The following is an 11,613-nucleotide window of genomic DNA, read 5'->3' on the forward strand; positions in this document are numbered from 1 at the left end:
AATGGATGGTCGTTTGATTGATTAGTTATTTGGTTGATGAGTTGCTGCTTGATTTGTTAGTTTGTAGAATAGTTGGTTGGTTGGTTGTTGGTTGCTTAATTGGTTGATTAGCTGGTTGGTTGCTTGATTGCTTGGTTGATTGGTAGCTTGCTTGAATTGTTGGTTGGTTGCTTGACTGGTTGATTGGTTGGTTGCTTGATTGGTTAGTCGGCTGGTTAGTTGATTAGTTGTTTTGTTGGTTGCTTGGTTGATTGGTTAATAAGTTGATTGGTAGCTCGTTAGTTCATATGTTGTTTTGTTGGTTGCTTGATTGGTTGATTAGTTGGTTGGTTGAATGATTGCTTGGTTGACTGGTAGCTTGCTTGAATGGTTGGTTGCTTGATTGTTTGGTGGATTGGTAGCTTGCTTGAATGGTTGGTTATTTGATTGATTGCTGCTTGATTTGTTAGTTGGTAGAATGGTTGATTGCTTGCTTGATTGGTTGGTCGGCTGGTTAGTTGACATGTTGTTTTGTTGGTTGCTTGGTGGTTGATTAGTTGGTTGGTTGCTTGATTGGTAGCTTACTTGATTGGTTGGTTGCTGCTTGATTTGTTAGTTGGAAGTATGGTTGATTGATTGGTTACTTCATTGTTGGTTGGTTGGTTGACCGGTTGATTGGTTGGTTGCTTGTTGGTTAGTAGGCTGGTTAGTTGATTAGTTGTTTTGTTGATTGCTTGGTTGATTGATTAATAAGTTGATTGCTAGGTTGCTTGATTATTTGGTTATTTGGTTGATGGGTTGGTTGGTTGCTACTTGATTTGTTAGTTGGTAGCATGGTTGATTGGTTGGTTGCCTCATTGTTGGTTGAATGATTGATTGATTGGTAAATTGGTTAATTGGTTGCTTGACTGGTTGATTGTTTGGTTAATTGATTGGCTGGTCGGCTGGTTAGTTGATATGTTGTTTTGTTGGTTGCTTCAATGGTTGCTTGGTTGGTTGATTAGTTGATTCGTTGCTTGATTGATTGGTAGCTTGCTTGAATGGCTGAATTCTGGATTAGCCAATCAAGCCACCAATCAACTAAATAACCAACCAAGCAACCAACAAACAATGAAGCAACCAGCCAACTATCAAGGAACCAACTAATCAACAGTTCTACCAACTAACAAATCAAGCAACAACCAACCAATCAACCAATCAAGAAACCAAAAAAACAACTAATCAACCAATCAGCCGACCAACCATTTAATCAAACGGTAAAGCAACCCATCAACCAAATAACCAACCAATTTAGCTACCAACCAACTAATCCAGCAATCATCCATTCAAGCTAGCTACAAATCAATCAAGCAACGAATCAACTAATCAACCAACCAAGCAACCATTAAAGCAACCAACAAAACAACATATCAACTAACCAGCCGACCAGCCAATCAACCAGTCAAGCAACCAATCAACCAAATTACCAACCAATCAATAAATCAACCAACAATGAAGCAACCAACCAATCAACCATTCTACCAACTAACAAATCAAGCAGCAAACCAACCAACCCATCAACCAAATAACTAACCAATCAATCAACTAACCAATCAAACAATCAACAAAACAACTAATCAACTAACCAGCCTACTAACCAACAAGCAACCAACCAATCAACCAGTCAAGCAACCAACCAACAATCAAGCAACCAACAATTCAAGCAAGCTACCAATCAACCAAGCAATCAAGCAACCAACCAGCCAATCAACCAATCAAGCAACCAACCGATAACCAATCAAACAACCAATCAACTAAATAACCAACCAATCCAGCAATCAACTTATTAACCAATCAACCAAGCAGCCAACAAAACAACTAATCAACTAACCAGCCTACTAACCAATCAATCAACCTGTCAAGCAACCAACCAATCAACCATACTACCAAATAACAAATCAAGCTGCAATCAACCAAATAATCAACCAAGCAATCAAGCAACCAACCAACCAATCAAGCAAGCAACCAACCAATCAAGCAACTAACCAACTAATTAACCAATCAACTAAACAACTTATCAATTAACGAGACGCCCAACCAATCAACTAAATAACCACAACCAATCAATCAAGTGAAGCAACCAATCAACCAAATAAGTAACCAACCATCAATCAATCAACTAAGCCAGCAACCAACCAATCAAGCAAGCTACCAATCAACCAACTAAGTAATCAACCAATCAACCAACCAACAAGCTAATCAATCAAATAAGCAACCAACCAATCAACCATTCAAGCAACCAACAAAACAACTAACAAGCCGACCAACCAATCAATTAATCAGTCAAGCAACCAATCAACCAAATAACCTACCAATCAATCAATTAAGCAACTAATCAACCAATTAAGCAAATAACCATTCAACCAACTAACAAATCAAGCAAGCAACCAACCAACCAGTCAACCAATCAAGCAACCGAATAACCAACCAATCAATCAACTAACAAATCAAGCAACCAACAAGCTAATCAACCAAATAAGCAACCAACCAATCAACCATTCAAGCAACCAACAAAACAATTAATAAACTAGCCAGCCGACCAACCATTCAATCAACCAGTCAAGCCAGGCCTATGCTAAGAGCTCATGTTTAGCGTAGCCAACACCAACACCAACGCCGAGCAACGGTCAAATCTAAAAAAGCTTAACATCATAAAACATCCAAATTCAGCTTTCTTCAATATGCAACTTTAATCGGGAATATTCATTAAATATGACTAATGAGTTTAATTGATTCAAAACTTATCTACATGATCAATTTTGATTTTACTTACATGGAGAACAACAATTTGTCTTTTATTTCACCGTGAAAAGCTTGAGCAGAATTTAAAAATAAATCCTAATCAAGCAACCAACCATTCAAGCAAGGTATCAATCAACTTATTAACTAATCAACCAAGCAACCAACAAAACAAATAATCAACTAACCAGCCGACTAACCAATCAATCAGCCTGTAAAGCAACCAACCAATCAACCATGCCATACTACCAACTAACAAATCAAGCAGTAGCCAACCAAATAATCAACCAAACAATCAAGTAACCAACCAGTCAAACAAGCTATCAATCTACCAAGCAATCAAGCAACCAACCAACTAATCAATCAATCAAGCAACCAAAAAACCAATTAACTAAGCAATCAACAAAACAACTTATCAACTAACCAGCCGACCAACTAATCAACCAATCAACTAAGTAATCACAACCAATCATTCAACCAGTAAACCAACCAGTCAACCACTCAAGCAACCAGCCATTCAACCATTCAAGCAAGCTACCATACCAATCAATCAACCAAGCAACTTAGCTGAGTCGATTGATGTGTAACAATATGGATCTTCGGGCCTCTCAACAAAAGTTCGTTTTGAAGCGATCTTAAAACAGGTATGTATTCGTAATCATTACGGTAATTTATTACATATTACGGTAGTGTGGGCAGCAATGCGAGTCACCAAGTCATGCTAATGTATCTCCGTAAATATAATCAATGAAAATGAAAATTGAGCGCATCTGGCGAATATTGTTTTCATTAGCTGTTTCACTAATTTTCTGCTCTCGACGAGTTTCCGAAGTTGGCGAGACAATATTCCCATTTTGCTTCTTTGGAGGATCTGAGCTCCGGCGTTCTCATAATCTTCTGCATCGGTAGTCGTAGTAAAGCAAATGTTGCATTCATGAACCCCTTTATTGGTTCCAACACAAGGCCGTCGGAGTATGCCACCTTATTTTAGGTTTGCGACGATCAACAGCTGCTTCGGTTTCTATTTATTATCGAATGACTAGGTAAAACCGTAACTGCTTGCAGACATTTAACTGAAATTCCGTTCTTAGCAAACCATGAAACTTTGGTAATCAATACCTTCTTCTTCTTATTGGCATTACACCCCACACTGGGACAGAGCCGCCTCGTAGCTTAGTGTTCATTAAGCACTTCCACAGTTATTAGTGAGATAGCTACCAATCAACCAAGCAATCAATGAACCAACCAACTAATCAACCAATCAAAGAATCAATTAATTCACCATTCAAGCAATCAATAAAACTACTAATCAACTACACAAGCAACCAAATAAGCAACTAACCTATCGAGCAACCAACCATTCAAGCCCACTTCCAATCACTCAAGCAACCAATTAACCAATCAAGCAACTAATCAATCAACCAACCCATCAATTAAGCAACCATCCAATCAATCAAGCAACAAACCAATCAACCAACCAATCAATCATTTAGGCAAGCTACCAAAGAACTAACCAACCAATAAACCAATTAGGCAACCAACCTACCAAGCAACTACCAATCATGTAACCAACCATTCAGCCAACTAACAAATCAAGCAGGGGAACTGATTAGCCGTGCGGTAGGAGGCGCGGCTACAAAGCAAGACCATGCTGAGGGTGGCTGGATTCAATTCCCGGTGCCAGTCTAGGCAATTTTCGGATTGGGAATTGTCTCGACTTCCCTGGGCATAAAAGTATTATCCTGTTAGCCTCATTATATACGAATGTGAAAATGGTAACCTGGCTTAGAAACCTCACAGTTAATAACTGTGGATGTGCTTAATGAACACTAAGCTGCGAGGCGGCTCTGCCCCAGTGTGGGGATGTAATGCCAATCAGAAGAAGAACAAATCAAGCAGCCAATCAATCGAGCAACCAATTAACTGTCGTGACCCGGACGAGCGTCAATCAACTTTATAAGTAAAGAATGAAGTTACCAACTAAACAATCGAGCAACCAATCATTCAAGCCCACTTCCAATCAATCAAGCAAACAATTAACCAATCAAGCAACTAATCAATCTACCAACCCCCCAACTAAGCAACCAACAAATCAATCAAGTAACAAACCAATCAAGCAATTAATCATTTAAGCAAGATACCAGTGAACTAATCAACCAATAAACCAATCAAGCAACCAACCATTCAAGCAAGTTACCAATCAAGCAACCAATCAATAAAGTAACCAATTATCCAATCAAGCAACTAATTAACCAGCAAATCAACCAAACAACAAACGAATCAAGTATCCAACTAATCAATCAAACAAACAATCATTCTAACCCACTTCCAATTAATCATGCAACCATTAACCAATCTACCAATCAACCATTCAAGTAAGCTACCAATCAACTTCCAACCAATCAAGCAATTAAACATTTAACCAACTAACAAATCAACTAATCAATCAATCAACCAACCAACTAATCAACCAAAAAACAAATAATCAACTAACCAGCAGACCAAAAAATCAAGCAACCAATAAATCAACTATTTAAGCAAGCTACCAATTAACTAACCAACCAATAAAACAATTAGGCATTCAAGCGAGCTACCAACCAACCATTCAACCAACTAACAAATCAACCAACCAACCACCCAATTATTCAACCATTCAAGCAAGCTACCAATCAACCAACCAACCATTCAAACAACCTACCAATCCACCAGCCTGTCAACCAACCAATGAAACAACAAACTAATCAAACAACCTACTAATCAATCAAGTAACCCAATCAACTTTTCAAGCAACCAACATAAAAACCATTCAAGCAACCAATAAAACAATCAATCAACCATTCAAGCAAGCTACCAATAAACTAAATTAGGCAACCATCCTATTAAACAACCATCCTAACAAGCATCTTACCAAGCAACCAATCATTCAACCATTCAAGCAAGCTACCAATCAATTAAAAATAAATCAAGCAACCAATTAACCTATCAAGCAACTAACCAACCAATTCGGCAACCAACCAATCAAACAACTAACCAATCAAGCAACTAACCAACCAATTAGGCAACCAACCAATCAAACAACTAACCAATCAAGCAAACAATCATTCAAGACCACTTCCAATCAATCAAGCAACCATTAACCAATCAAGCAACTAACGAATCAAACAAGCTATCAATCAACCAACTAACTTATCAAGCAAATAATCATTTCACCAACTAACAAATCAATCAATCAACCAACCAATTAACCAATCAACCATTCAAGCAACCAACAAAACAACTAATCAACTAACAAGCCGACCAATCAAATAACCCACCAATTAAGCAACCAATTAATCAAGCAGCCAACCCAATAATTAACTAACAAATCAAGCAACCAATCAGTCAACCAATCAAGGAACTCACCATTCTACCATTCAAGCAAGCTACGATCAATCAAGCAACCAACCAACTAATAAAGCAATCAAGCAACTTAGTAATCAATTAGGCAACAAACCAATCAATTAATTTATTGAGGTGAGTCGATTGATATATTATGTGGATTTCCGGATATCCTATTAAAAGTTCATTTTGAGTGATCCTAAGATATGTATTCGTAATAATTAAGGACCCTCCTTAGCCGTGCGGTAAGACTCGAAGCTACAAAGCAACACCATGCTGAGGGTGGCTGGGTTCGACTTCCGGTGCCGGTCCAAATATTTTATATTGTACGGGAAAACTTTCACAAATATGATCTGAAACTCCGCGACAAAAGGGTTTACGATCATCGTCGCCTTCTATCAGATTTGTGTGTTTTTCTACCGAATTTGATTTGTAAAACATCTTCGTTAATAATTGTATACTTTTTCCGCCTGTTGGTTGATTATTTCAAAGAAAATCCGAATACAGTAAAACGGTCCAGGTAAATCTGAGTAGACGAGCGTGATCGGGGGAGCGATCCAAGCCGGAGGCAGCGTTACAAAAATGTTTTTCCTAGCAATTGTCTGAATGTGTGTTCTATTCTTACCCATCAAAAACAACAAAGAGAATGACACAATTCCGCAAAAGTAAAGGTTCTCAACAAATCGGAGATCCACTTTTGCGTACAATCCACCTACACCATACACACAGCCGCTACCGCTGTCGTTGCTGGTCAGGGCAGAGTTCCCCGCCGATTGGCGTTCGTGATACTCCTGGAAGCAAGGCGCAATGCACAAGTTCGTCTGGCACTCGGGACAGTGGTACTTGGTTTTCCGTCGCAGTATCCTCCTTGTGTTCCAGTAGAAATTGCAACCCAGCGCGGGACCCTCCCGTACCACCGGACAGTGGCTAGACCGTTGGCTGTCCAGGCCGGGTATTTCCTTCGATCGGCTGCTCATCTGTATGAGAAGATAGATCAATTCACTGTAAATACTGGCATTTAAGTACAAAACAAAGGTAAATTTTGATTCAGGAAATGTTAACACTTACCAAAGGAGATGAAGCAGACCGCGACAATTCGTCGCCTTTTATGCGAATTGAACTCAGGTCGGCAATAAGTAGCACTGCGGCGGTGGAGCTGGTGGTGCTGGTCGTCGTGGTGATCGTTGTGATAGGAGCACTAGCACCTCCGGTGCGTGTACCGGCAACCTCACTTCCCGATAAATGGTGCTGGTGCTGCTGTTGGAGCGATTCCATATCGGAAACGAGAACAACCATTGGACTCGATGTGCGATCGGTTTTCAGATGAAAACAAAAATGAAAATGACAACTGTGCACGTCAGTTTGACAACAGTTATTGTCATTTTCATTTTTGTTTTCATGGTTCGAATTGAGGGGCTTCTCAATGGTCGAGTGATTGTAATAATTGTAATCCGTCACTCCCCAGGGGTATATAGTGGTGCCCGGAAAAATGGCCACCCCTCCGTCTATGTATTCGTCAATGATGAAACCAAGTCGGTATCGTATCAAGAACGTCAAAGACGAAACACAGAGTACACTGTGAAAAACGCATAAAGCGAATCCATATAGGTGATAATTAGATGGAAAACTAAATAAAAACATACTCATAATCCCTCGCATAATCCCACCCTTATTTAACCTCAAGTTGAGATTGAATAAGACTAGTCGATTATTCCGGAGGATTAATTAAGGGTTCTTCCCATGTGAAAACTGTCAAAACGCACGCAAACGTATCCATTGTGTCTGACCCTTTCCACTGGCACTGGTCCGTATAACCAGCCGGCAGTTGAAAAAATATCAGGAAGGACTGTCGAAAACGCTCATACTTATGCTAACGCACAAGGCATTGAAATACAGCATCGACTTCCAGGTGGCAATCTCACCACCCGTCGATCGCAAGCCGTGATATTGACCTAACGGTCTTTCATTTTGGGGAAGAGCACCCCGATAACAACCACCACGGATGAACTTCAATGGTCCTAATTCCCAATATCTTCATCCCGGCACATCCTCTCAGTAAAGTTGTCTCTGGTCGTATCCATGCCATTCTGCTCAACTTCTAATAGCAATTAATCAAGAAACTTTCGCCAACCAACAGAACAGAAACCGGAACAGGATCACCTATCACTGATATCAGATATTTCATTCCTTTCGCCAACTATTTCGTTCCTGTTCCGGTTGCTGTGCCGTTCAGATGCGGAGACATCGGTGCAATACATTTAATTTTTCGAGTCCCCTTAATCAAGCAGGTATCTCAAGCATACCACCTCGTTATATTGCTACATGATTGAGTGTTTAATTTTGATAAAATATCGAAAACTAAAGTGGGCACAAAAATTCCCTCGCCATAACAAAAAGGTGGTAGAGAATTAACATTGTTGTTTACATTTTAGAACCAGAAAATGTCGGGGTAGGGATTCAGTGCTCCACCTTCTCCCCCTGAAAATATCTTTAATAATATCCCGGATAAAAAATATCATTAAAATATCATGAATTTTATTGTTACAACACCATTTAAAACATAATTTTTACCATTGAATACAATGGAATTTTGACAATAAAATCACATGAAAAATAATGGTTTTCCACGATAAAATGAATGGTAAATGGGACTTTTACAATTAAAAAGGGGGGTTGTTATGTATCTTTACAATAAAAAAATCGAAAATTTTCCATACAAAATTCGGAGCAAAACAATTGATTTTACGGTTCTTCAATGGGATGATTTCGAGCGACAAAACAATAGAAAACATTGTGTTTTAAATGTTTTCAATTACTGTTTCTATTGTTTTACAATAGAAATACAACAGGATTTAGAATACATTCTACTCCAATATTACAATAAAAATACAATACAATTTATTGTTTTACAAATTATTTTATTTTCCTTCGGTTGTTTAGCATATCTTTTGACGAATCCAGCGCACTACTTCCAAAATTAAGTGGGTTGCCTGTATCTGGAGAAAAATCCAACATCGGTTTAAAAAGCGTACTAACTTTGTTCCGAATAGATAGACAATACATATAGATAAAAACCTGTGAAAAATGTAAATTATAAAAGAATGTCAGTTTTATTAGAAAAAATACGTCGAGAAGAAAAGAAAAAATTACCTGCATTAGTTCTTATTATATCCCGTTGGTGAGATTGGCCAATGGTAGCCACTGAACGATCTTGAATCAGTGACCAGCAAGCAGCAGTATTTTATTTATCATAAGCTTCATTTCTGTAAAGGAACAAGGATACATGTTACAAGGCATGTTGACCCATGCGAAAAAGAGTGACTAATCTAAAATGACAGTACAGTGAGGGTGATCAAAATACTCGCGCCCAGTAATAATGCTCTAACGCGCTTCAACACTTCAGATACTTACCACGGTACAGAAGCCATAGTGATCTACCGCTTGCCCAGCAGCAGAAACTGTAATGAAAAATACACTTTCTGCACCATACAGTTTCATTATTTTCATCTCTTCACTAATTATAAACAAAACTGTACACGCTCAAATGAATCCAGCCATTCTCCGAGTAAAATGAAAGGGCAAAAGTTTTTGTTCCCTTTCATTTTTTTTAAATCAAATTTGTATTGCATAACATTTCTAGACCTGCAACAAGACCTTCAATATGGAAATATATACTTGAGAATCGGTATAACATTTTTATTTATTTAACAAACAAAGCTATTGTAATTTTATTGTTTTCAATTGTTATTTCATCAATATAATAAATCCATGAAATATACCAAAATTATATCAATTCAATAACATTAGATCATCCAAACCGAATATTTTTTAAATTTGTTTAGTTTTTGGATGAGAAATACTAAACATAAGCGATCAATAAAAATATAATAGAATATATCGGAAACATTTAAATATATTGTTATTTTAATGTACGTACAATAAAGATCTTTTACAACCGTGAACATTTTACAATAAGCATACAATAGTTTGTATTGTTTGCCACACAATCTATTGTATTTAAATGGGTTATGTCATACAAGTTACTGTAAATTTTTATCCGGGATCCCTTTCTAAGCATTTCTAATCTCATGGAAGACAGTCTAATGTCGAATTCGTTTTTAAAAAGTTCCAACCTAGGTTGGAACCAGTTCCAACCTAAGTGCTGTCAAAGTGTTTTTTTATTCGCTCAGGTTGGAACTAGGTTTGCACTAGTTCCAACCCCAAAGCTGTCGGGTTCGCACTGTGTTGTTTCACGGTTTCGCACTGAGTTCACCTATACAACTGTACTTCAACTGTCAAAACCACGTGGGTGGGTGGGACTGGGCGGAATAAACAAGCAGAAGGGAGAAACGAAACTGTCTGTTTATTAAAATAAAATGCGCGTTGAAATCTTTTTTTCTGATAATTTTGTGATATTTGTTATTGTATTTTCAAATGAAATTAAACCGGAACTGTTGTCTAGATTCAGTTTTAAAAATAATTGTTAGGGAAGTTATGTATTCATAAGTTCATTCAGGTTTTCCTTACTGATTGTGTCCTAAATTAGGTCGGTGGATGCAATTATGTAGTTTGGGAATTCCCCTTGAAACCCGTTCAATACCGAATAGAATTATTTCTTATGTAGAATTTCTTTTGAAATTCTTTCAAAAACTCTTTCGTGCGTTTCAGAATTGTCTTCGGGAATTCTGCCAAAAATTACTTCAGAAATTCTTTCTTGAATTTTTGGCGATATCTTTCAGTCATTCCTCCATATTTTTTTCAAGGGATCCTTTCGAGATGAATTACTTTGGAAATTCTTCTAGGAATATCTTTGAATACTGTTCCAGGATTTTCTCTGAAAGTTGCTCCAGGAATTAATTTGGAAATAATTCCTTCAGGAAATCTTTCTGGAATACAGGAACTCACTCGAAGTTTCCTTCAGGAATTGCTCCGCAAGTTTCGTACATGAGTTTCCCCGGAAGTACCTTGAGCAATTTCTCCGGGAGATTCTTGAAAATTGAAAATGCACGGGGCCCAAAATCCGGCGGAAAATTTTCCCGAAGTGTGAGGCTACCTTATCAGGAGAGATAGCGAGGAAAAAAAATAGCGAATCCTGGATAATTTTTATTAGATGCTTCTGCTGAGTGTTCTTCGAAAAAAAAACTTTTGCAGGAATAGATGAATTTTTGTAGAATAGAAAATCTCTTTTACATGATTTCTATACGAAATTCTTGGTATAAAATGTGCACAGGGTTATTTTTTTTATGTTTATTAAAGACTCTTTAAATATTATTCGAACGGGGTTATTGAATATAATTGAATATAATATGAACTGTTCCGATCTCCTTCTCACTGAACATATATTCATCTCATCGGGAAACAAAGAAATACAGCACCAATTTCGCCGCCTCTTTTTTTGTCGACATGCGTGCTCATTGCTGAAAAAAAATTACAAAAATAATAAACAATCCAAATTTCTTTCCATTGCTTATACAGGGC

General features: G+C 37.7%; 1 protein-coding gene and 1 long non-coding RNA gene across 3 annotated transcripts; both read right to left on the minus strand.

Moving 5' to 3' along the window:
- Positions 1-6,327: 6,327 nt before the first annotated feature.
- On the minus strand, positions 6,328-7,477 carry LOC134214048 (uncharacterized). The gene is made up of 2 exons (XM_062693492.1): positions 7,204-7,477; positions 6,328-7,112 (listed from the first exon to the last, which is right to left on the minus strand). The coding sequence occupies exons 1-2, from the start codon at positions 7,429-7,431 to the stop codon at positions 6,582-6,584; spliced, it is 759 nt and encodes a 252-aa protein (XP_062549476.1). The 5' UTR covers positions 7,432-7,477; the 3' UTR covers positions 6,328-6,581.
- Positions 7,478-8,770: 1,293 nt separating this feature from the next.
- Positions 8,771-9,683, minus strand: LOC134214049 (uncharacterized). 2 transcript variants are annotated; one of them, XR_009979626.1, is made up of 3 exons: positions 9,547-9,683; positions 9,286-9,398; positions 8,771-9,210 (listed from the first exon to the last, which is right to left on the minus strand). It is a non-coding gene; the product is annotated as an uncharacterized LOC134214049 (long non-coding RNA). The 2 variants fall into 2 exon arrangements; XR_009979627.1 differs by having other exon boundaries at positions 9,062-9,131.
- Between the last annotated feature and the right edge of the window lie 1,930 nt (positions 9,684-11,613).

The sequence above is a fragment of the Armigeres subalbatus genome, chromosome 2 (genome assembly GCF_024139115.2).
Source record: "Armigeres subalbatus isolate Guangzhou_Male chromosome 2, GZ_Asu_2, whole genome shotgun sequence".
NCBI classification, from domain to species: Eukaryota; Metazoa; Arthropoda; class Insecta; order Diptera; family Culicidae; genus Armigeres; species Armigeres subalbatus.